The sequence below is a fragment of the Staurois parvus genome, unplaced genomic scaffold (genome assembly GCF_062004578.1).
Source record: "Staurois parvus isolate SC_StPar_1 unplaced genomic scaffold, SC_StPar_1.0 ptg001190l, whole genome shotgun sequence".
NCBI classification, from domain to species: Eukaryota; Metazoa; Chordata; class Amphibia; order Anura; family Ranidae; genus Staurois; species Staurois parvus.
The window spans coordinates 625001-652243 of NW_028318986.1; the positions used below are offsets into that span (position 1 = coordinate 625001).

At 46.0% G+C, this 27243-nt stretch overlaps 1 protein-coding gene across 1 annotated transcript in view; it reads left to right on the forward strand.

Moving 5' to 3' along the window:
• Positions 1-26896, forward strand: part of CIMIP2B (ciliary microtubule inner protein 2B) — a 27972-nt gene extending 1076 nt beyond the window's left edge. Inside the window, exons 1-6 of the mRNA XM_089659797.1 lie at positions 1-561; positions 10289-10527; positions 11840-12015; positions 16606-16744; positions 20783-21004; positions 26808-26896. The exon at positions 1-561 is cut by the window's left edge and continues 1076 nt beyond it. Of these exons, the coding sequence (XP_089515923.1) occupies positions 494-561; positions 10289-10527; positions 11840-12015; positions 16606-16744; positions 20783-21004; positions 26808-26896 (933 nt within the window). The 5' untranslated portion in view covers positions 1-493. The remainder of the gene's footprint in view (positions 562-10288; positions 10528-11839; positions 12016-16605; positions 16745-20782; positions 21005-26807) is intronic.
• Positions 26897-27243: the final 347 nt, after the last annotated feature.

Here is a 27243-nt window from a genome sequence, read left to right on the forward strand (position 1 = left end):
TGCTAGGCTTTTTTTTCTGTCCAGGTCGAAGGTTATTCACTCATACTGTATAAACTGAATCAGGAAAATACCAAATTAAGGCCACTAGGTGGCACCGATCATAGTAAATGAGTATGTATTTCCTCATTGGCTCCATCTCCTGGCCGCGATGCGGTATTGTCCTGATTCACACATTTGACCCAGAAAGAAAATAGCCTGGTAATGGCTTTATTAAGTGGAGGATTTCATTTCTACACCAGGGAAGGTGTATACCAATTGGCATATATGCAGAACTCATTTCCTGGGGCTGCAAATGGGCCGATGAAAGTACCAGGGACGATTCACAGTGTGAGCCATGTGTGGGCTCAGTGTGTGTTCTCCTCTCCGGCGTGTCTGGAGACGGTGTGTTGTGTTACCGGGCTCCTCCTTTGTTTGCCTGGATCCCGTCCTCTGACAACAAGTCCCTGACAACCCATCACACAGACACAGGGACACCAGGGAGGGGGAGCCCAGCATGGCAGCCACCTTCCCCACCAAGATCAGCCCCATGCTGATGACCCCGGACCCCCATTATATCCCCGGGTAAGTACAACACACTGCCAGACACAACTCCTTCACTCTGTGCTCGGTCCCGTCATACACCCCCTGATATCACACATCTCATCCCTCCATTGGAACATTCACATCTTCTACAGGACTGTGACAGACAGACAGACAGACTGAACAGACAGACAGACAGAGATGGGTGGATAGATATGAGGAGTTTTCAAAGGTTTCCACACTTTTTTAAACTCCATTAAATATAAAAAAAGTGCAGAAACTTTTTGAAGACCCCTTATTTCTAGTCAGGAAGATAGGTGATGACATAGAAATGGACGGATGGACTGACGATAGACGGACAGACAGACAGACAGACAGACAGACAGACAGACAGACAGACAGACAGACAGACAGACAGACAGACAGACAGACAGACAGACAGACAGTACATAAGAGATACACTTGGTCACACATGAAAACACATGTGATTGCCGTGTTTGGGTTTCCATTAGCAATGAAAGGCAAGAACAGGCAAGTAAGCCCAAAATACTCAGATGTGAACTCAGCCTTGGGATTGCCTGTTTGTTGCCCAGCTATTGCCTGTTGTCCACATACTGTAACAATTGCCTGTTTCTTGCCCACATATATTAGCTATTGCCCATTTCTTGCCCACTAACTGTAATGATTGCCCGTTTGTTGCCCACACACTGTAACGATTGCCTGTTGCCCACATACTGTAACAATTGCCTGTTTCTTGCCCACATATATTAGCTATTGCCCATTTCTTGCCCACTAACTGTAATGATTGCCCGTTTGTTGCCCACACACTGTAACGATTGCCTGTTGCCCACATACTGTAACAATTGCCTGTTTCTTGCCCACATATATTAGCTATTGCCCATTTCTTGCCCACATACTGTAATGATTGCCTGCTTGTTGTCCACATACTGTAACGATTGCCTGTTTGTTGTCCACATACTGTAACAATTGCCTGTTTGTCACCCAGCTATTGCCTGTTCGTTGCCCTCATACTGTAACGATTGCCTGTTTATTGTCCACATACTGTAACGATTGGCTGTTTGTCACCCAGCTATTGCCTGTTTGTTGCCCACATACAATAACAATTGCCTGTTTGTTGCCCACATACTGTAACAATTGCCTGTTTGTTGCCCACATACAATAACAATTGCCTGTTTGTTGCCCACATACAATAACAATTGCCTGTTTGTTGCCCACACACAATAACAATTGCCTGTTTGTTGCCCACATACAATAACAATTGCCTGTTTGTTGCTCACATACTGTAACGATTGCCTGTTTGCTGTCCACATACTGTATTGATTGCCTGTTTGTTGCCCACATACTGTGACAATTGCCTGTTTGTTGCTCACATACTGTAACAATTGCCTGTTTGTTGCTCACATACGGTAACAATTGCCTGTTTGTTGCCCACATACGGTAACAATTGCCTGTTTGTTGCTCAAATACGGTAACAATTGCCTGTTTATTGTCCGCATACTGTAACAATTGCCTGTGTGTTGCCCACATACTGTAATGATTGGCTGTTTGTTGCCCACATACTGTGACAATTGCCTGTTTGTTGCCCACATATACGGTAACAATTGCCTGTTTGTTGCCCACATACGGTAACAATTGCCTGTTTGTTGCTCACATACGGTAACAATTGCCTGTTTGTTGTCCGCATACTGTAACAATTGCCTGTGTGTTGCCCACATACTGTAATGATTGGCTGTTTGTTGCCCACATACTGTGACAATTGGCTGTTTGTTGTCCACATACTGTAACGATTGCCTGTTTGTTGCCCACCTACTGTAACGATTGCCTGTTTGTTGCCCACACACTGTAACAATTGCCTGTTTGTTGCTCACATATTGTAGTGATTACATTATAATTGCCTGCCTATTGTAGGGACTGCCCATTCATATCAATCAAATTAGGCAAGGAGAGTAGGCGGGACAGAGTGTGAGATACCTGGGTCCTCCCACTACAGCAAATGATGACATAATGACGTTATCACTGTTAGAAATGACCTACTACTGCATTGGAATATGACTGGTATGATGGCGCCACTGTTAGAAATGAACTATCATGGGGATCTTATGTGACCGTTGTGACGCCACCGCTATTAAAAATGAACTACTATGGGGATGAAAGATGACCGGTGTGATGCTGCTGCTAGAAATTAACTATCATGGCGATCTTATGTGACTGGTGTGACACCACCACTGTTAGCAGTGAACTACTATGGGAGTGGTAGATGACCGGTGTGGCACCACCGCTGTTAGAAATGGACTACTATGGAGATCTTATATGGCCGGTGTAACACCACCACTGTTATAAACGAACTACTATGGGGATGTTACATGATCGGTGTGACACCAACACTGTTATAAACAAACTACTATGGGGATGTTACATGGTCGGTGTGACACCACCACTGTTATAAACAAACTACTATGGGGATGTTACATGGTCGATGTGACACCACCACTGTTATAAAGGAACTGCTATGGGGATGTTACATGATTGGAGTGACACACCACTGTTATAAACGAACTACTATGGGGATGTTACATGATCGGTGTGACACCACCACTGTTATAAAGGAACTACTATGGAGATGTTACATGATCGGTGTGATGCCACCACTGTTATAAACGAACTACTATGGGGATGTTACATGATTGGAGTGACACACCACTGTTATAAAGGAACTACTACGGGGATGTTACATGTTCGGTGTGACGCCACCACTGTTATAAAGGAACTACTATGGAGATGTTACATGATCGGTGTGACACCAACACTGTTATAAACGAACTACTATGGGGATGTTACATGTTCGGTGTGACACCAACACTGTTATAAAGGAACTACTACGGGGATGTTACATGATCGGTGTGACACCAACACTGTTATAAAGGAACTACTATGGGGATGTTACATGGTCAGTGTGACACCACCACTGTTATAAACAAACTACTATGGGGATGTTACATGATCGGTGTGACGCCACCACTGTTATAAACGATCTACTATGGGGATGTTACATGACAAGAGTGACGCCACCCCTGTTAGCAATGAACTACTATGGGAGTGGCAGATGACCAGTGTGATACCACTGCTGTTATAAATTAATTTCTATGGGGATATTATACAATCAGTGTGGTGCCACTGCTCTTCGAAATTGAACTACTTCGGGGATGTCACATGACCGGTGTGCTGCTAGCCCTGTTAATATTACTACTGTAAGAGTGGTAGATGGCCGTTGTGACGCCACCCCTGTTAGCAATGAACTACTATGGGGATGTTATGTTACCTGTGTGACACCAACGCTGTTATCAATGAACTACTAAGGGAGTGATAGATGACCTGTGTGACACCACCGCTGTTAGAAACGAACTGCTATGGGGACGGTTCATGGCCAGTGTGACGCCACACCTGTTAGCAATGCACTGCTATGGCAGTGGTAGATGACCGCTGTGACACTACTGCTCTTAGGAATGACCGATTATATGGATCGTATATGATCGGTGTGACGCCACCGCTGTTAAAAATTATCTACTATGGGAGTGGTAAATGACCAGTGTGATGCCAGTGCTGTTAGAAATTAACTACTATAACTTTTTTTTTTTGCACATTTGCATGCAGCCCATTAATTTTAATGGGCTGCCAAATATGCGGGAACAGAAAAAATACGGCAGGCACAATTTTTAAAGTTGAACATCACCAAACAGCATGTGGTACTATGCGTTTTGATGGCCACAAATGCATGCACATTTGCCAAACGGGCGGGGGTACCATTAACAATACACTATAATGCCAAAAAGTATTGGGCATGAAGACTGCTTCTAAAAACATTTGTGAAAGAATGGGTTGCTTTCAGGAGCTCAGTGACTCCAAGCGTGGTCCCGTGATAGGTGGTCACCTGTGCAATAAGTCCATCTGTGACATTTCCTGGCTACTAAATATTCCACGCTCAACTGTTAGTGGGACTATAACAAAGTGGAAGCAACTGGGAACAACAGCCACTCAGCCACCAAGTGGTAGGCCACGTCACATGACAGGGCGGGGGGTCAGCGCATGCTGAAGCGCACAGTGCGCAGAAGTCTCCAACTGTCTGCAGAGTCAATAGCTAAAGACCTCCAAACTTGGTGTGGCCTTCAGATGAGCCCAACAACAGTGTGTAGAGAGCTTCATGGAATGGGTTTCTATGGCCGAGAAGCTGCATCCAAGCCTTACATCACCAAGTGCAATGCAAAGCGTAGGATGCCGTGGTGTAAAGCACGCCGCCACTGGACTCTAGAGCAGTGGAGACGTGTTCTCTGGAGTAACCAATCACATCCATCAGATTGCTTCTCTGTCTAGCAGTCTGATGGACGTGTCTGGGTTTGGCAGGTGCCAGGAGCACAGTACTTGCCTGACTGCATTGTGCCAAGTGTAAAGTTTGGTGGAGGGGGGATTATGGTGTGGGGTTGTTTTTCAGGGGTTGGGCTTGGCCCCCTAGTTCCAGTGAAGTGAACTCTTAAGGTGTCAGTATACCAAGACATTTTGGACAATTTCATGCTCCCAACTTTGTGGGAAGAGTTTGGGAATGGTCCCTTCCTGTTCCAACATGACTGCGCACCAGTGCACAAAGCAAGGTCCAAAAAGACGTGGATGAGCGAGTTTGTAGATGTAAAGAAGTCACTCATGGGGGAGTCTATGATAAGGGAAACCTGATGAGGAGTCTCTGATGTAAAGGAGTCACTGATGTGGGAGTCTATGATGAGGAAAACTTGATGAGTCTCTGATGAGTGTGACGAGATCCGTAGGATTTAAAGGGATCCATTTTTCATGCATTTTTGCCTGAAAGACTGATCAGTGTTGTAGAATTACCCCCTCAGGGGCAGCTGAGTTTTGGGTCACCTTAAGCTTTGCACAGCCAGGCAACACGCATTTTCTTCACATCTCCAACTGTAAACTTGAGGACAACTTCTCAGCAACTTATACAAAAAGATGTGGATCTCAAACTAAGGTTCCCTAAAGTCCCCTTGGTGTACCTCCTCAGACCCCAGATGAATCCTCCTCTTCACCCAGCTGCACTGAAGATATCCCTAGGCAAGGAATCTCAAGAGCTAGCAATTAAACAGTCCCAGATGAGAAGCAGTTGGGTCTTGCACCTGACCCACCGTGTCCTCTTATCTGGCCCAGGAGGAGTAGGAGTACTTCCTCTGTCCTGTCCAGCCAGCTTGGTGGGTTGGTGGCTGCTTTCAGGCCTCTCGCTTGGCTGGCTCCTTCCCTGCTGCTCAGGGTGTCCTCTCTAGGAGACGGTGGAACAGTGGAGGTCCTCCTGTCCAGCAACCAGCCTCTAGGTAGACCCCCTCCCAGGCTCCACACTCCAGCCTTCTTCTCAGTCCATACACTGCCCCCTGCCATATTTAAGGGTTGTCCTTGGTCACCAAGCCTGGCCTCCTGCCAGGGGATTGGCCAAGTTCCCCTATTCTCAGTCCAGACACTGCCCCCTGCCATATTTATGGGTTGTCCTTGGTCAGCAAGCCCGGCCCCCTGCCAGGGGATTGGCCAAGTTCCCCTAAACATGCAAATCTGGGCCTGCTCCCCTCCTCAGCCCCTCTTTCAGAAAATTCTCTGGAAGGGTGGTTGGGCTCCAGGAGCCCTGATCTGTAGAGCTTCCCAGCCTGCCCTGAGGTGAGCTCACTACCAAGCTCCCAGGCTGATTCATCCCAGGCTGCTACCCAGCCACCGACATAAAAAAAGAAAACAACAAAACCTATCTAGCTAACCTAGAGGGTGCTACAACGTGAAAGGGCCCTTATTATGTTTGGGCTGGATGGAGGTGGATCCATCAGAAACTCTGAATCATGACACAATGCACGAACCCTAATTTAACCATTTGCCTACCAGGCACTTATACCCCCTTATTTACCAGGCCAATTTTCAGCTTTCAGCGCTGCCGCACTTTGATTGACAATTGCGCGGTCATGCAACATTGTACCCATATGAAATTTTGATCATTTTTTTCTCACAAATAGAGCTTTCTTTTGGTGGTATTTAATCGCCACTGGGCGCTTTACTTTTTGCGCTATAAATTAAAAAATGTGCAAAAAATTTGAAAAAAAAAAAAAAGTTTATTTGTTTCTTTTATAAAATTTTTCAAACAGGTATTTTTTCTCCTTCACTGATTTGCGTTGATGAGGCGGCACTGATGGGCACTGATAGGCGGCACTGATGGGCACTGATAGGCAGCACTAAAGGGCACTGATAGGCAGTACTAATGAGGTGGCACGGATAGGCGGCACTGATAGACAGCACTAATTAGGGGTCACGGATAGGCGGCACTGATATGCAGCACTGATAGGCGGCACTGATAGGTGACACTGATGATGGGTACTGATAGACGGCACTGACTGGCATCACTTCTGGGCACTGACTGGCGGCACTGACTGGCACAACCCCTGGGCACTGACTGGTGGCACTGACTGGCAGCACTGCTGGGCTGCACTGGTGGGTGGCACTGGTGGGCAGCACTGGTGGGTGGGCACAGGTGGGTGGCACTGGTGGGCACAGGTGGGTGGCACTGCTGGGCACATGTAGGTGGCACTTCTGGGCACAGGTAGGTGGCACTGCAGAGTGGCACAGGTGGGGGCACTGCTGGGCACAGGTGGGGGCACTGCTGGGCACAGGTGGGGGCACTGCTGGGAACGGGTGGGCGGGGCTAGTGGGCGCACTGCTGGGCGGAACTTGCGGGTGTCACTGCTGGGCACCGATCATCAGGGCACTGATCATCAGTGCCCTGATGATCGGTGCCGATCCCCGCTCTGACAACTGCCGGTTCTCGGCAGTACTTTCCTCACGATCTGAGAGCGTGAGGAAAGTGCAGCCGAGAACCGGCACTTGCATTTCCCTGTGATCAGCGTGTCATTGGACACCGCTGATCACGTGGTAAAAGGCCGGTGGGATCGGCCTTTAACCACATCACGTGATCAGCTGTGTCCGTAGGACACAGCGATCACGGAGATCGCCGGGTGCGCGCCCCCTGGGGCGCGCAGGAGAGCGCGTTCTGGGAGGACGTCATATGACGTCCACTCAGAACTGGCCGGCCGCGGTGAAGCCGTCATTCGGCTATGCGCGGTCGGCAAGAAGTTAATTTTGTTTTATTGGTTATGTTTCGATTCAGAGATTCTTTATGGAACCCAAACTTGCGCCAGTGTTATATCCCGAAAAAAACAATTAACACGTAAAGACGAATATAGCCGTCTTCTGAAATTTGAGTCAATTCGAAAATTAAAATTTGAATTTACGAAACAAATCCGAATGTACAAAATTAATTCTGAAAACGGATCTTTCTAACAAAATGAATATGTTGAAATGAAACGATTAACTGATCAGAATGAACATTTTCCATCGAGAGCAGCAGGGTTCCTCCAAAGGGTGTTAGGGGTTCCTTGAGCAATGAGCATTTTCTGCCCCTCAGATAAGTCTCCAATGGTACCATTGACCTTTTCAGGGATCTGTAAGGGGGTAATCCTTCCCAATGACCATCACACGAATATATGAGCTGTAGGTATAGTCATTTTAAGCAGGGGCTTCCTAAGACTGAAAATATATTTCAAGGGTTCCCCTGGGTTGAAAGGGTTGAGAAAGGCTGGCCTACACGGTTGTCATGGGAACAGTTTTCCACATTGGAAGAGTTTCCCCAGTCTTCCGGTTTTGGTTTTTTTTTTTCTATCTTATCCAGTTGAACATGTGAATTCAGAGGGGGAAGAGGGAAAGCACAGGCAGCAAAAAAAATTACATTAGTTTATCTCTTCCTTGCACCATCCAACAGAAAAAAAAAAGCTAAATATTATTAACAACAATTATATTAATAATAATAATGATATTATCATCATCATCAATAATAACAATAATAATATTATTATTAATAAGAATAATAATATTCATAATAATAATATTGCTGTTATTATTATTAATAATAACACTAATAATAATAATGTTCATAATAATAATATTGTTGTTATAATAACACTAATAATAATCATCATCATCATAAGAAGAAGAAGAAGAAGAAGAGAATAAAAAAAATAAACATATACATACACAAACAAATTTAGGGGCTTGTGAGGCTAACATAGAATTTTTATCAGCTGCCCAACACAACAGCATTTCTTATATGACCTAATAAACATTTGAAAAAAAAAAGTGCAAGATAGTTCCCCGAGGACGGAAATGTGAGCGCTCCTATGGAGTCATTGCTCATTTTCTGTCCCCGGGACAGGATGGAGTACAGGGCAGGAAAGGGTCATCGATCTGTTTGTTACAGAAAAGTATCAGCCTGGATACAATGACAGGCCACACAATGGGAGGCCGGCTGTCAGCACTGCGTGTTGTCTACTGCCATGGCTGCAGGCCTCCTCTCCCTGTGTACACCTCTACATAGAAACAACTGCCACTTATCAACAGGTCGGCTGCAACGCAACCTACACATAGGAACAATATTCCTTTCCAGCTGTACAGTTTAAATTTTTTTCTTTCATAATAACTCAGAAAAAAATATTTACCATTGATATTATTTTATAGCAAGAGGTGTGTGATCACAAGTGATATCTGAAATATGAACTGTATACAGAAATTATGTGCCACGTAGAGAGATCTCTGTATTCAAAAATAAATACAATTGAAATATTTTTATAGAATATAAAAAGACCAACAGAAAAACATGAAAAGCTTTAACACAATGCCTCCCCTCCCCCTTAGCTACAGCATATATATATATATATATATATATATATATATATATATATATCTATATAAAAAATAGTAATATTAATAATATTTATCAATAATAAAAATAATAATATAATCAAAAATAATAATAATAAAATTACATATCATTCATATATATATATATATGAATGATATGTACTTTTATTATTATTTTTTATTATTGATAAATATTATTAATATTACAATTTTTTATATTTTTTATTTACGTAATTCCACATATCCACCTTTCATTCAGGGTATGGCAGATTTTGCCCTCAGTACAAGCACAACTGGGACAAAAACCTATTATTTTATTACTATTATTATTGTTATTATTATTATATTTTTTTATTATTAATCTTAATATATTTTATTATTTTATATATGTAATTCAACATATCCACCTTTCACTGAAGGTATGGCAGATTTTACCCTCAGTCCAAGCACAACTGGGCAAAACCTATTAGTGTGTATTATTATTATATTTTAATAATAATATTAATATATTAATAATAATATTATTATTTTAGATGTCATTCCACATATCCACCTTTCATTCAAGGTACGACAGATTTTGCCCTTAGTAATAAACAACCTGGGCAAAACCTTGTATTTGTTGTTGCATTTTATAATACATAATATTAATATATATTATTAATATTATTATTTTATTTTTTACCTATTTAACTCATATATCCACCATTCATTCAAGGTATTGTATTATTATTATTATTATTATTATTATATTAATATAATTACAGTATACATGATTAATATTATTATTTTTTTTATATTTTATGTATGTAATCCCACATATCCACCTTTCATTCAAGGTATGGCGGATTTTGCCCTTAGTAAATAAACAATTTGGGCAAAACCTTGTATTTGTTGTATTTTATTATAAATAATATTAATATATATTATTAATATTATTATTTAATTTTTTACCTATGTAATTCCACATATCCACCTTTCCTTCAAGGTATGGCGGATTTTGCCCTCAGTACAAGTACAACCTGGGCAAAACGTACGGGAAGCTGACCGCAGAGCTGCTGACCACTCCGGACATCCATCGCTCGGGACATCTGGTGCTGCAGTCCTGTCCGTTCCTGCCCCCCCGTAACACCAGCCACATAGAAGGTCCTGAAGACATCACCAAGAGAAGGCGACCCCGTCTAGGAGACAAGAAACTTTCATGGAGTATGATCCCCGGATACACAGGTAATTTGGCCCCTGGGGGCCCCTTCCCCATCTCATTTTGATGGTTAAACTACGGTCCAATGCACTGCTGTAATGCCCGCACATGCATTGTGCCTTATTACACGTTTAACATGCTTTGCTTTAAGCCCGGGTTCACTCTGATGCGGTGCGGAATTTACAGCGAATTCCGCACCGCATCAGAATTGCACCCCGTTCATGCAAACCACTGCAGGTGTGCTCAGGTCTGATGTGAGCAGAGAGCGGTGACTGTCAATCTGCTCTGCCCCTCCTGGAAGCAAGCATTCTGGATTTGAGTAGATCCTGACATTATTGTCGGGATGCTTGCACAGCCTGGACCAGCTCTTTAGCCGACTCTGGGCTGAATCTGGGTCACATGACTGCTGATCACTCAGTTCTCGGGTCCGGTCTGAGCAGAGAGCGGTGACTATCAATCTACTCTGCCCCTCCTGGAGCACCAGGTTGGGGATGGGGTGAAAGCACCTGGTTCAGGCTCTCCAGGCTGAACCAGCTGCAAGTATCTGATTCTGGGTAGATCCCGACATTATTGCTGGGATGCCTGCAGAACCTGGACCAGCTCTGTGATGTCAGTGGACTTTAGTCTGCTGTGGGCTGAGTCTGGGTCACATGACCGCTGATCACTCAGTTCTCGGGTACGGTCTGAGCAGAGAGCGGTGACTGTCAGTCGGCTCTGCCCCTCCTGAAACACCAGGCTGGAGATGGGGTGAGAGCACCTGGCTCAGGGTCTCAAGGCTGAGCCAGCTGCAAGTATCTGGATCTGGGTAGATACCGACATTATTGCAGGGATGCCTGCAGAGCCTGGACCAGATGTAATGTCAGTGGACTTTAGCCTGCTGTGGGCTGAATCTGGGTCACATGACTGCTGATCACTCAGTTCTCGGGTCCAGCCTGAGCAGAGAGCGGTGACTGTCAGTCTGCTCTGCCCCTCCTGGAGCACCAGCCTGGGGACGGGGTGAGAGCACCTAGTTCAGGCTCTCAAGGCTGAGCCAGCTGCAAGTATCTGGATCTGGGTAGATACCGACATTATTGCTGGGATGCCTGCAGGGCCTGGACCAGCTGTGATGTCAGTGCACTTTAGCCTGCTGTGGGCTGAATCTGGGTCACATGACTGCAGATCTAAGTGTCCTCATGTGACGCACAGGAAGAGGATGACCAAAAGAGCGTTGTCCACACTTCTCATTTATTTTAAAGGGTCCACGAATCCCTTAAAGGGTATGTACATCCTAACAAGGAATTAGGGGGCCGAATTGTTTCCGAATCCCTCTCTGCGTAACCAGCCTCGTTGTGCCTTCAGGTTTCATCCCCAGATCGCAGAAATTCTTCGCCAAGCCGTATGCCGAAACCACTCGGGACGCCCTGACCGACTTCCAGAAGGATCAGTACCAGCAGGAGGGCCAGAGGCAGGAGCAGGCACTGGCCAGCAAGCTGCAGAGCGGACAGCAGCTTCCCCACACTGAGCAGGAGAAGCAGGTGAGCTCCCAGATCGCCCGTACCTGCGTGAGGCCGACTTATAAATATCGAATTCTCCGGTATATTTCACCCGTAAGGTTCGGTGCAAATTCACATATTACAAAATTTCCTTTTTTATATATCAGGAATGAAATGTTACATTGTTACTAATGTTGCATTGGAATATTCCATATTTAGCACATACAGCCGACAGACAGGAACCTCCAAACCAGTTTATTTTAATCCCCTGGCGCCAGCGCCTCCCGGTCCTTTAAGGAGGCTGGGAGGCGGGGTTTAGGGTCATGCGACCGCCGTGATTGGCTGTCACAGCGGTCACATGATCGAAAAAGCTCCCAATCGCAAGTAGCGATCAGGACCTTTCCAAGAGGTGCCCGTGAATGTATGAGAGAGATCAGATTGTACCGACAAGCAAATATTCGGGGTTTTTCACTTTTTTTAAAAGTTTTGTCACTTTTTTTTGGTTTTGTACGTATTTTTTTCCTTTTACTTATTGCGGCCAGGATTTTTAAAAAATCCTTTTTTTAAAAAAAAAAAAATTTTAACTAAAAAGCAAATCTATTATTTTTTCATTTTTTATAGAGGGAGGGCCAGAATGCAGTGCGGGAAGCCTGCTTTGTGTGCGCGATTCCAGTGCCAGGTTCAAGATGCCATGCACTTGCGATCTGCAGTAGTAGAAAGTAGGTGATATGGTGGTCAATGTCATAGTTCACATCAGCACTTGCAGTTCCGGTGCGTTCCAGTTGCAGAAAAAAAAGTAGAACAGGCTGCATTTTTTCCTGCACCGGAACGCGGTAAAACGCATCAAAAATGCACCGGAATGTGCCAAAATGCACCAAAAACACACTGGAACGCACATGTCCCTATTTAACCACTTTCAGTCCAGCCCATGTAGATAAACGGCCGGACAGGAGCGCTGCCAAAGCAGGGTAACGTTTCTAAACGTCACGCGCGTTCATTGCCTGTGCCTCCCTGGAAGCGCACGGCACCGCAATCGCTGTACGGGACCTCTGTGTGAGGTCCCGATCATGTGATCACTGATTGGCCAATCAGTGATCACATGAATAGTAGTAAGCAAGATATCATTTCTGACATCATTGCTTACTACTAGTGAAATCTGTAAATGATCACAGAGATCATATGGTACAGGGCTATTCACAACAGACTTGTACCATGTGACAAGCTGTGACCAATCACAGCTCTCACGGTATTTCTCAATGGCTGCACGAATGCAGCCAGAGAGAATGAGAAATAATTGCTGTTACAGCCTTTATGGGTGTAAAAGCAATCAGTGTAAAAAAAGGAAAAAAAAATCTTTATCACCCCCACAAGTAATACATTGTAACTATAGTAACACTGTACTGCTAGGGTGACAGTATGTAAAAAAAAAAAAAAAAAATGTAAAAAATATTTTTTAAATTTTTGGTTATAAACTAATTTGGGTTATTTTTTTTTTACTAAAAAGATAACGGAATACATTTTGGCCAAGATTTATGATGAAATATTATTTATTTTCAAAATTATATAAAAAAAACACTTTTTAAAAAAAATTTGGGACTTTTTCATTTATATAGCAAAAAAAAAAAAAAATCCCAGCGGTGAATAAATACCTCCAAAATAAAGCTTTATCTGTCTCAAAAAATGCTAAACAATTCATATGGGTACAGTGTTGCATGACCGCGCAATTGTCATTCAAAGTGTGATAGCGCTGAAAGCTGAAAATTGGCCTGGGCAGGAAGGGGGGAAAGTGTCCGGACTGGAAGGGGGGGAAAGTGTCCGGACTGGAAGGGGGGGAAAGTGTCCGGACTGGAAGGGGGTGAAAGTGTCCGGACTGGAAGGGGGTGAAAGTGTCCGGACTGGAAGGGGGGAAAGTGTCCGGACTGGAAGGGGGGGAAAGTGTCCGGACTGGAAGGGGGTGAAAGTGTCCGGACTGGAAGGGGGTGAAAGTGTCCGGACTGGAAGGGGGGGAAAGTGTCCGGACTGGAAGGGGGTGAAAGTGTCCGGACTGGAAGGGGGTGAAAGTGTCCGGACTGGAAGGGGGTGAAAGTGTCCGGACTGGAAGGGGGGGAAAGTGTCTGGACTAAAAAGGGGGTGAAAGTGTCTGGACTAAAAAGGGGGTGAAAGTGTCTGGACTGGAAGGGGGTGAAAGTGTCTGGACTGGAAGGGGGTGAAAGTGTCTGGACTGGAAGGGGGTGAAAGTGTCTGGACTGGAAGGGGGTGAAAGTGTCTGGACTGGAAGGGCGTGAAAGTGTCTGGACTGGAAGGGCGTGAAAGTGTCTGGACTGGAAGGGCGTGAAAGTGTCTGGACTGGAAGGGCGTGAAAGTGTCTGGACTGGAAGGGCGTGAAAGTGTCTGGACTGGAAGGGCGTGAAATTGTCTGGACTGGAAGGGCGTGAAAGTGTCTGGACTGGAAGGGGGGGAAAGTGTCTGGACTGGAAGGGGGGGAAAGTGTCTGGACTGGAATGGGGTGAAAGTGTCTGGACTGGAATGGGGGGAAAGTGTCCGGACGGGAAGGGGGGGAAAGTGTCCGGACGGGAAGGGGGGGAAAGTGTCCGGACAGGAAGGGGGTGAAAGTGTCTGGACTAAAAAGGGGGTGAAAGTGTCCGGACTGGAAGGGGGTGAAAGTGTCCGGACTGGAAGGGGGTGAAAGTGTCCGGACTGGAAGGGGGTGAAAGTGTCTGGACTGGAAGGGCGTGAAAGTGTCTGGACTGGAAGGGCGTGAAAGTGTCTGGACTGGAAGGGCGTGAAAGTGTCTGGACTGGAAGGGCGTGAAAGTGTCTGGACTGGAAGGGCGTGAAAGTGTCTGGACTGGAAGGGCGTGAAAGTGTATGGACTGGAAGGGCGTGAAAGTGTCTGGACTGGAAGGGGGGGAAAGTGTCTGGACTGGAATGGGGTGAAAGTGTCTGGACTGGAATGGGGTGAAAGTGTCTGGACTGGAATGGGGTGAAAGTGTCCGGACGGGAAGGGGGGGAAAGTGTCCGGACGGGAAGGGGGGGAAAGTGTCCGGACGGGAAGGGGGTGAAAGTGTCTGGACTAAAAAGGGGGTGAAAGTGTCTGGACTGGAAGGGCGTGAAAGTGTCCGGACAGGAAGGGGGTGAAAGTGCCCGGACTGGAAGGGGGGGAAAGTGTCCGGACGGGAAGGGGGGGAAAGTGTCCGGACAGGAAGGGGGTGAAAGTGTCTGGACTAAAAAGGGGGTGAAAGTGTCTGGACTAAAAAGGGGGTGAAAGTGTCTGGACTAAAAAGGGGGTGAAAGTGTCTGGACTAAAAAGGGGGGGAAAGTGTCCGGACGGGAAGGGGGGGAAAGTGTCCGGACAGGAAGGGGGTGAAAGTGTCTGGACTAAAAAGGGGGTGAAAGTGTCTGGACTGGAAGGGCGTGAAAGTGTCCGGACAGGAAGGGGGTGAAAGTGCCCGGACTGGAAGGGGGGGAAAGTGTCCGGACGGGAAGGGGGGGAAAGTGTCCGGACAGGAAGGGGGTGAAAGTGTCTGGACTAAAAAGGGGGTGAAAGTGTCTGGACTAAAAAGGGGGTGAAAGTGTCTGGACTAAAAAGGGGGTGAAAGTGTCTGGACTAAAAAGGGGGGGAAAGTGTCCGGACTGGAATGGGGGGAAAGTGTCCGGACTAGAAGGGGGGGAAAGTGTCCGGACAGGAAGGGGGGGAAAGTGTCTGGACAGGAAGGGGGGGAAAGTGTCCGGACGGGAAGGGGGGGAAAGTGTCCGGACAGGAAGGGGGGGAAAGTGTCTGGACTAAAAAGGGGGTGAAAGTGTCTGGACTGGAAGGGCGTGAAAGTGTCCGGACAGGAAGGGGGTGAAAGTGCCCGGACTGGAAGGGGGGGAAAGTGTCCGGACGGGAAGGGGGGGAAAGTGTCCGGACAGGAAGGGGGTGAAAGTGTCTGGACTAAAAAGGGGGTGAAAGTGTCTGGACTAAAAAGGGGGTGAAAGTGTCTGGACTAAAAAGGGGGTGAAAGTGTCTGGACTAAAAAGGGGGGGAAAGTGTCCGGACTGGAATGGGGGGAAAGTGTCCGGACTAGAAGGGGGGGAAAGTGTCCGGACAGGAAGGGGGGGAAAGTGTCCGGACGGGAAGGGGGGGAAAGTGTCCGGACGGGAAGGGGGGGAAAGTGTCCGGACAGGAAGGGGGGGAAAGTGTCTGGACTAAAAAGGGGGTGAAAGTGTCTGGACTGGAAGGGCGTGAAAGTGTCCGGACTGGAAGGGGGGGGAAGTGTCTGGACTGGAATGGGGGGAAAGTGTCCGGACTGGAAGTGGTTAATACCATCATGGACCAGCTCAAAACTTCAAGGTGAGTCAGTGTTGAGAAGGATCTCTCTATGAGGTGCTGAGATCTCAGGTCAGAATAGGCAGTAGGCACATATAACACCCAACAGATATCACAGACTGCAGATCTTGCTTTGATTGGAGTCTAAATGGGGGAACATCTCCACTCAGGGCCACCATTCCAAAAAATGTTACTTGTCCGGGTTCAGGAGGCAAATAAACCCCAAATATACATCGGCCCAGAATTCCTGTGATGACAATGAATAGGGAAGATAGAATTTCATTTATTGGTTTTATCTCACTAATACCTTTTATAACTCTTTAGCTCATCACAGCCCAGTACCGGACTCCGCTCCCTCCGCGGTTCAAGGATGCAGCACCCTACGTGTCTCCCAGTGCTTACCAGGTCCCAGTGTCCCCCTACTACATGGAAGATGACAGCCCACACAAGTACTTCATCTCAGGTGAGCTCAGAGATGGAACCTTTCCTCCGCACGGCTGGCCATGAAGTCGCACAGCTCATTGTTTCACTGATAACGTAGGCAAAAATGAGAATTTAACTCTTGCAGGGGTAGTTTTGACTTTTTTTTAAACTTTTAAATGCCTCTCTCCAGCAGTCCATGACTCTAACCTCCCCTCCATTCCAGTGCTGCAACGTCTGTCAGTCTATAGGTCACTTGACGCTTCCAGAAGTGGTGGATGCCTCAGTGCATTGTGGTTCCTTCCTCCACCCCTCCCATATGGAAGGAAAATATGTTTGAAATACTACAATTTTGGCCATATTCTTTCTCTCTCTCTCCCTCTATATACACACACACACAGTGAATAAAATACGTACTTGCTCTCCTGCTAATTTTGAATGTTCGCCCCTCACAAAGAAATGATCGGTCTAAAAATCGAATGTTCGGTGTATTGTAACACTGAGAGACAGAATAGCAACAACAAATTCAGCAGAAATGTATCTAACAATCTAACAAATGATGACTGATCTGCATGTTCATGAGGGAAATAAGTATTTGATCCCCTTCACAAAACATGACTTAGTACTTGGTGACAAATCCCTTGTTGGCAATCACAGAGGTCAGACGTTTCCTGGAGTTGGCCCCCAGGTTTGCACACATCTCAGGAGGGATTTTGGCCCACTCCTCTTGGCAGATCCTCTCCAAGTCATTAAGGTTCGGTGGCTGACGTTTGGCAACTCGAACTTTCAGCTCCCTCCACAGATTTTCAATCGGATTAAGGTCTGGAGACTGGCTAGGCCACTCCAGGACCTTAATGTGCTTCTTCTTGAGCCGCTCCTTTGTTGCCTTGGCCGTGTGTTTTGGGTCATTGTCATGCTGGAACACCCATCCACGACCTATTTTCAATGCCCTGGCTGAGGGAAGAAGATTCTCACCCAAGATTTGATGGTACATTGCCCCGTCCATCATCCCTTTGATGCGGTGCAGTTGTCCTTTCCCCTTAGCAGAAACCCCCCCCAAAGCAGAATGTTTCCACCACCATGTTTGACAGTTGGGATGGTGTTCTTGGGGTCATAGGCAGCATTCCTCCTCCTCCAAACACGGCAAGTTGAGTTGATGCCAAAGAGCTCGATTTTGGTCTCCTCTGACCACAACACTTCCCACCAGTCCTCTTCTGCATCATTCAGATGTTCAGTGGCAAACTTCAGATGGGCCTGGACATGTGCTTTCTTGAGCAGAGGGACCTTGCGGGCACTGCAGGATTTCAGTCCTTGTCGGCGTAGTGTGTTACCAATTGTTTTCTTGGTGACTGTGGTCCCAGCTGCCTGGAGATCATTGACAAGATCCTCACGTGTAGTTCTGGGATGATTCCTCACTGTTCTCATGATCATTGACACTCCATGAGGTGAGACCTTGCATGGTGCACCAGACCTAGGGAGACTGACACTTGTTTTGTGTTTCTTCCATTTGTGAATGATTGCACCAACTGTTGTCACCTTCTCACCAAGCTGCTTGGCCATAGTTTGGTAGCCCAGTCCAGCCTTGTGTAGGTCTACAATCTTGTCCCTGACATCCTTGGACAGCTCTTTGGTCTTTGCCATGGTGGAGAGTTTGGAATCTGATGGTTTGATTGCTCCTGTGGACAGGTGTCTTTTATACAGGTAACAAAATGAGATTAGCAGCACTCCCTTTAAGAGACTACTTCTAATCTCAGCTTGTTACCTGTATGAAAGACACCTGGTAACCAGAAATCTTGCTGAATGATAGGGGATCAAATACTTATTTCCCTCATGAACATGTAAATGCCACCAAGTACTATGTATGTGTAATATATATATATATATATATATATATATATGTGTGTGTGTATGTATATACAGTTTCAAGAAAAAGTATGTGAACCCCTTGGGATTACGTGGAATTTTGCATGAATTGGACATAAAATGTGCTCTGAACATCATCTAAGTCACAACAATAGAAGAACACAGTCTGCTGAACATAATACTACACAAACATTAGATTTTGCCGTGGTTTAATTGCACATAACATGTAAACATTCATAGTGCAGGGAGGAAAAAGTATGTGAACCTTTGGACTTAATACCTGGTTGACCCTCCTTTTGGCAGCAATAACCTCAACCAAACGTTTCCTGTAGTTGCAGATCAGACCTGCACAACGATCTGGAGTCATTTTGGACCACTCCTCTTCACAAAACTGTTTCAGTGTAGCAATATTCTTGGGATGTCTGGTGTGAATCTCTCTCTTAAGGTCATGCCACAGCATTTCAATCGGGTTGAGGTCAGGACTCTGACTGGGCCACTCCAGAAGGCGTATTCTGTGCTATTGCAGCCATTGTTTTGTTGAATTACTTGTATGCTTTGGGTCATTGTCCTGTTGCATCACCCATCCTCTGCGGAGCTTCAGTTGGCGGACAGATGGTCGTATGTTTTCCTGCAAAATGTCTTGATAAACTCTGGAATTCATTTTCCCATCAATGACAACAATCTGTCCAGGCCCTGAGGCAGCAAAGCAGCCCCAAACCATGATGCTCCCTCCGCCATGTTTCACAGTGGGGATGAGGGTTTGATGTTGGTGTGCTGTGCCTTTTTTTCTCCACACATAGTGTTGTGTGTTCTTCCCAAACAACTCAATCTTGGTTTCATCTGTCCACAGTATATTCTGCCAGTAGTGCTGTGGAACATCCAGGTGCTCTTTTGCAAACTTAAAACGTGCTGCAATCTTCTTTTTGGACAGCAATGGCTTCCTCCGTGGTGTCCTCCCATGTACTCCATCCTTGTTTAATGTTTTCCTTATTGTAGATGTGTCAACAAAAATGTTAGCATGTGCCAGAGATTTCTGTAGGTCTTTAGCTGACACTCTGGGATTCTTCTTTACCTCATGCAGCATTCTGTGCTGTGCTCTTGCAGTCATTTTTACAGGACGACCACGCCTAGGGAGAGTAGCAACAGTGCTAAACTTTCTCCATTTGTAGACAGTCTGTCTTACCGTGGACACATGAACATCAAGGCTTTTGGAGATACTTTTGTAACCCTTTCCAGCTTCATGCAAGTCAACAATTCTTGATCGTAGGTCTTCTGAGAGCTCTTTTCTGTGAGGCATGGTTCACATCAGACAGTGCTTCTTGGAACCAGTAAACCCAAATCAGGTGTGTGTTTTTTAAGGGCAGGACAGCTGTCGGCAACACATCCAATATCATCACACTGATTGGAGTCAAGGTTGGCTCACTCCTGGCTCCAATTAGCTCTGGGAGAAGTCATTAAGCTAGGGCCTCACATACTTTTTCCTCCCTGCACTGAGAATGTTTACATGTTATGTGCAATTAAACCATGGCAACATCTAATGTTTGTGTAGTATTATGTTCAGCAGACTGTGTTCTTCTATTGTTGTGACTTAGATGATGTTCAGAGCACATTTTATGCCCAATTCATGCAAAACTCCACGTAATCCCAAGGGGTTCACATACTTTTTCTTGCAACTGTATATTGAATATGGCTAAATTGTGGTATTTCAAGTATATTTTTCTTCCATGTGGGCTACATCACAACAGGACCCTGGAGAGGTAAGTACAGGGCTGGCACAAGGAAGGGTGGGCAGTATAGGCAGCCTGGAGCACGGGGAGGGGATGTGCTAGAGCAGGCTAGGTGCTAAGGCCATCTAAAACATGCATTACAGAAGGAGTTGGGGGTGCAGTTCCGTATGTAGCCCTGGGTGATTAGAGAGGAGCGCTCGATGTCCAGAAAGTCTTACTTGAATTTGTATTTCTTGGAGAATGGTTAGACTCTAAGAGGGATAAATAATATTCAATGAGAGGCTATGCAGTATGTCTGCATTGTGGATCAGTGGCCGGGGCTAACCATTCTCCAAGAAATACAGCCCTGAAGAAGGAGGCAAATCCCCCCAAAACGCATTGGATCTACTTGTTCACTTTTATTTTCAATAAACTATAAAATTCATTCCACTTAATACCAAAAGCAAAGTTTGTAAAAAAATTTTTTTAAAAAATCATAACTTTTCCCACAGGTTACACGGGGTATGTTCCTCGCTCTCGCTTCCTGATCGGCACCGGCTATCCCATCACCACCAATAGAGCCATGCAAGAGTTTGGTCACATGACCCTGAAGAAGAGCGTGAGAGTGGGAGGCCAGTCAGAGCCTCGGGAGGGGAACAAGGAGCCATTGGATCAAGGTCACATCTACCTGGAGGAACTGGGTTTATTGCCCCGCTACACGGGATATGTGCCAGGTCAGGACATTTCCCATTTTACATACCAGAGGCTAGTGGTGCAGGAACCGGGGAAGTCCACAAAGTCTATTCTGAAAACAACTACATAGATGGTGCAACATTTCTTGGCCTAAAAGGTGCCACATCCCAATTATTTAGGATTTAAAAGGACATTTGACATGGTGAGATTTTTAAGGCACAGTTACAACCATTCTCATAAAATATACATTTCATTGGTGCATACACAATAAAACAATTTTGGGGGAAAAAAACGTAAACAAATATAATGGACAAGAAAACAAACCGGATGTAAATGGATGAAAAATAGATTAAAAAAAGTGATGTAAACTGATCCGTTTTTGCTTGGAAAAAACATGACTGAACTGATGAAAAACATGGAACGCCCATGTGAAAGGGTCCATAATGTTAACCACCAGGGGCGGACTGACAACTCATGGGGCCCCCGGGCAATAGGGGATCATGGGGCCCCTGTGTCCTTGCCCAAACTCAAAAAAGCCTATGGAAAAGGTACCAGGGGCATCTCATGGGGCCCCCTACTGACCCCGGGCCCTCGGGCAGTGCCCGAGTTTCCAAATGGTCAGTCCGCCCCTGTTAACCACCTCCCGTCCGGCCCATGTATATAAACGGCTGGACAGTGGCAGTGCAGGGGCAGGTGGATGTTTATAAACGGGCTCCCCATCCCCTGCTTGTGCGCGCTCCCTGGGAGCGCTCTGCACCGCGATCTGGTGCCCGCTGTGTTCTTCAGACACAGTGGAACACTGATCGCCGTACAGGACCTCTTTGTGAGGTCCCGATCATGTGATCACTGATTGGCCAATCAGTGATCAGATGCAGAGTAGTAAGCAATGATGTCACTTCTGACATCATTGCTTACTACGTATGAAATCTGTAAATGATCACAGAGGTCACATGGTACAAGGCTATTCACAACAGCCTTGTACCATGTGACAAGCTGTGACCAATCACAGCTCACACAGTATTTCTCAATGGCTGCAAGGATGCAGCCAGAGAGAAAGAGAAATGATTGCTTTTACAGCCTTTATGAGTGTAAAAGCAATCAATGTAAAAAAAAAAAAAATCTTCATCACCCCCCACAAGTAGTACAGTGTCACCGTGGTGACACTGTACTGCTAGGGTTACAGTATGTAAAAAAAAAAACATACGTATATATACGTGATTTTGCATTTCTGGGTAGGGGGCGCGCGCTCCCTACCTGCGCCGCCATTTGCGGCCACTGATGTCAATCACCAGGTCCCGGCCAGGGATTACCCACCAGTGCCTGGTGATTACCGACAAACTGTCTTCCTCCCTGGCAGCTCGGACACACTGCACAGTACAGCCATCCCGATCAGTGTGCTTACAGTAAAGTACACGCCCCCTAGTAAAACACTCCCTGCACACAGTTAACCCTTTGATCGGCCCTCACATTAACCCCTTCCTGCCCAGTGCCGTTAGTACAGTGTCAGTGCTGTTTTTTAGCACTGATCATTGTATTGGTGTCACTGGGGATGTCAGTGACACCAAGTTCCCCCCCCAGTGTCAGAATGTCCGCCGCAGTCCCTTTAAAAGTCGCTGATTGCAGCCATTGCTAGTAGGAAAAAAAATCCCAGTGGATATATACCGCCATTTGTAAACGCTATAACTTTCACGTAAACCAATTAATTTACACGTATTGGGATTTTTTTTTTTAGCAAAGACACGGAGCAGAATAAATTTACACTCAAGGCATGCTCTAGCCTTCGTTCACAAAAGCAATGGTGCCCATAGAGTGTGAATGGGCTGTTTTTTGTGCAGTGACTCTAAGGCTAGGTTCGAACCATACAGGTGCTGTCATGTACCTGGTGTGAGAGGCCAATGGAGAGAGGGCTTCCCTTGCGGATAAGTTCCAGACTCCCCTGAGAGTGGGACAGCGGGAGTCAGGCCCAAAGTGGCACAGGTCACCTGTAGGAGTGCTTGTTGGTGGTCCACCGAGGAGCACAGCTGATGCACTGAGATGAGGTCTGCAGACAGGTGGTGCCTGTGCGAGGTATGCAAGCCCTTCCGGGGAACAGAGGATTACTGGATAGCCGGTTCAAAGCCAAGGTTTGGTACCGGGTGGAGATCAGAACGGACATAGTCAGATATGATAGCCGAGGTCATACACAGAGAGCATATCCGTTAGCCAAGCCGAGGTCATACACAGAGGTGCAAGAGAGAATATCTGTTAGCCAAGTCGAGATCAGGTCAGGATTTAAGCAGAGAAGACAGGTCCAGGAGCAAGCCGAGTCGGTAACAGGAAATCACAGATCACAGTAGCACAGGAACAGGAAATCACAGGTCACAATAGCACAGGAACAAGGTACTGGGGAGCCAGAGATCAACCAGCACCTGAGAGTAGTGTAGGGCTTCCTTATAAAGATCGTTTGGAGCCAAATTTGAGCCGATGTGAACTTCTGCGGCCATGCAAGGTACTGGCAGGGGTGTCAGGTCTCCTAACACCTCTGCCAAGGACGGAGCCCTGGCAGATGCCCATTGTGTGTAGGGCAGCCCATTCATTTTAGTGGGCTGCCCTACATGCAAGAAACACAGAAAATAAGTCGCTTTTTTCCAAAATCACACGGCAGCAAACCAAATGGCACACGTTCGTGCTATACGTGTTAAGAAAGCATGCAATTTTGCGCTCGTTCCCAACACAGAAGGTGTGAACCTAGCCTCTGTTCCACACATGACAGCACTGGTGCTTCTCCCTTCTTTTCTGGCAGAGGTGTGAATAGCAAGCTATGTATGTGCTGCTGGGGAGGAGGGCTTTAGGCTTGGTTCACATCAGGTGTAACTAAGCATGGACATGTTCCAGGGTGTAGGGCAGCCCACTCATATCAATGGGGCACCTTATGTGTAAGAGATGCAAAAAAGAAGGCCTTGACCCTTTTCCAAAACAGCGTGACAATAAATGCAAGAAGGTGCCATTAACAATTATTGGTTCCTCCACACATCTGCTGGTAGCGCTACCCCCATGGGCTCTCCTTGCTTCGCCTCACAGCCAGGCACAGTGTATTTCTACAGACAAATACACTCACACACACTTCTACACTCACACACACTTCAGCTTGTTGCCTTCAATGACCAGTCTAGGGAATGTTTTGTTTTTGGAGTTTATTGTAGAACTGGGGATAGGGATGGGGAATTGTAGTAGGAAACTCCAAATCAGAACTGTTCACACTGAGGACATCTAGTTGGACATCTAGTTGAACACTTATGAGGTCTTGGCTGACAGTAGATAGCAGACTTCTCTTTACTTTGTAGCAACAAGTAGTTTAGGAGTGAGCAAAGTTCTTTTTTGCAGTAGTAGTAGTTACAGGGCTGAGCTCCTCAGGTATAAGCCAGTTATGACAGACTGCAACAGCCCAAAGGTAACGTAGCTGAGCAAAGTCCTATGCAGGACACCCACTTGAGGCCACATGGAAACAGGTGCCAGGCAAGGCAAGCCTGCATTCAGCCTGGTTGGTGTGAAATCCACTCCCGGGAAAGGACACTGAACCCATGTGCTCTCAGAATATAAATACCACTCCCAGCATTCAATGGGGCAACCCTCCCCTGCAATTGGCCAGGGCTGTTTCCATATTCATGCTGTTCATTTGCTTAGCCCCTACCCATGTTCTGGAAGGCTTTCATAGCTTCCTAAAGGCGGGCAAAACTCAGACAAACTCCAACAGCCCAAGAGCAGCATGAGCAGACCCAACCAATCAATCGCAGCACCCTGCTAAGCAGAATACCCCACCGAATTCACCGAACAGTCTCTCTGGTAAGCAGAGAAACACAACTGTGCTTAACCTACACATCCTAGACCTGACTAGGAGGGGGCTACATTCTGAAGGGGCTTAACCCAACTATACACATCCCAGCACCTGTTCAGGAGGGGGCTACGTGCTAAAGGGGCTTAACCCAACTATACACATCGTAGCACCTGACTAGGAGGGGGCTACATTCTGAAGGGGCTTAACCCAACTATACACATCCTAGCACCTGACTAGGAGGGGGATACCTACTAAAGGGGCTTAACCCAACTATACACATCCTAGCACCTGACTAGGAGGGGGCTACGTGCTAAAGGGGCTTAACCCAACTATACACATCCTAGCACCTGACTAGGAGGGGGCTACGTGCTAAAGGGGCTTAACCCAACTATACACATCCTAGCACCTGTGAGAATAATAATAGTGTATAGTAAGCGCTCATCTACAATGCAAAGCAGCTGGACATTATAGGAAAACACATAAAAGTCCCAAAATACATAAATAAAAGAAATGCAGCGCTCAAGAAAAGTGAGTAAATAATATTAAACACAGTCCGGTGAGAACAGTGCTCCTTGATTCCCAGTGCAAATGGTAGAATTTCACACTAACCAGAACGCGCATAGGTAATGCGCATGTGTATATATATATCCTGAAGATCCCCTCTCCACTCAGGTCTGGTCAGGTATATAGCTGGGAAAGATGGAGATCCTACGCCCTCATGTGGTGAGAAATAATCCGGCAGGTCAGAGCAGTAACGATCTGGATAAGCCTCCAAAGGAACTGGCACAGGAATCCCCAGGGCTGCAAGGATGGAAGAAGCTCCTCACAGGAGACATAGGGAAGCACTCATAGTGTAGTAGGTAAAACTTTTATTGAAAGCAACACAGGTGCAAAATTGAGAATTGAATAGCCAAGTATGAGCAAACACACTGACCCTTTGAGAAGTCAAAATGGCCGCCGGGCCTCCTCGTGGCACCGGCAGCTTAGTGTCAACGGCGTCCTGGGTCCCAACTGACGCGTTTCGTGCACACGCACTTCTTCAGAGGTGGAACATTAGGGCTACGTGCTAAAGGGGCTTAACCCAACTATACACATCCTAGCACCTGACTAGGAGGGGGCTACATGCTAAAGGGGCTTAACCCAACTATACACATCCTAGCACCTGACTAGAAGGGGGGCTACATGCTAAAGGGCAGAGCATTCCTGTGCATGTTGGAAAAGCGTGCAATAACAAAGGTATAAATATGAACCCGCGAGCAATTAAATCCTACTACAAAATTAGAAAAATCAATGAAATAATGAAAAGCTGCCCACACATACTCATACAAATGTGCTAAATATCAAACTTATACAATACCAGTGTCGCACTTTTCTCAAATTCAAATAGTGACATAAAATTAATCCCAACGTGAAGTGGATAGTGAAAAAATGTTGCAAATTACTATGAACTAATACAGTCCATCTCTAATGCATAGTCCTTCCAACTCAAAAAAATTGCATGCCTTCTTTTTTCATATGTAGTGCACTTCCATCATCAGTGATACCAACTGTACTCTCACCTGGAAATGTTTGGCCTCACAACTAAGTTTGGTCAAAAATGGCTTGCGTCCTCTAGGGGGACATATAGTGATGGTACTTCTACCAAGATTTTCCTTCACACAGTAGTGTGAACTTAGCCTGAAAGTGAACCTGGTACTTTGCCCTGATTGAGCAAACCCTAAACTAACTACTACCTTCATTCTAAAAAGGACTGGTGTCAAGAATTAAGTGGCGTCTGGATTTTTGGCTTTGCCTAGGCATTCATAGGGTGTCAAACAGATGAGTGGAAATCCAAAATCAGATAAGTATCCTATTGAGCAGAGGGGGTGGGAATGTTGCCTATATTGGGTATTATGTAAATAGAGTCTTCCATACTAACAAGGTGATAATCTATATATCAGAAAGGAAGACCAAAAGTCCAAAAAAACTGATCTATTCATGAAGCCATTGATGAGGCACCCAAGGTGACCATGTTCTGTTTCCCTCTACAGGCTACAAGTTTCAGTATGGACACACCTACGGTTACCTTACCCAAAATGCATTGGGCGAGAGCACCCTACAGAAGCAGCTGGTGAACTAGGAGACACCGCGGCCAATGTAGTGACCACCAACCGAAAAAGTCAACTGACTCAACCAAATATTTCAGTTGTGGGTAGACCCTACTTAAATGAATCAGATACTTGCTTTGTGTATTTCTTGGGAACTCAGCAGTGACACCCCCAAAGCCGGCCATACGCTAGCAGATTTAGAACAAAGGTTTGTGCGACCATTGGTATGAAAATTCTCATCGGTGCATTCAATGTCCGTAGATCTTTCAAATTTCACATGCTGGTAGAGTCACTCTTTATCTAAAGCAGCCTTTCTCAACTTTTTCGACCCAGAAGAATTCTTGATATCAGTCTCAGGGAACCCCCTACTAAAAATGTG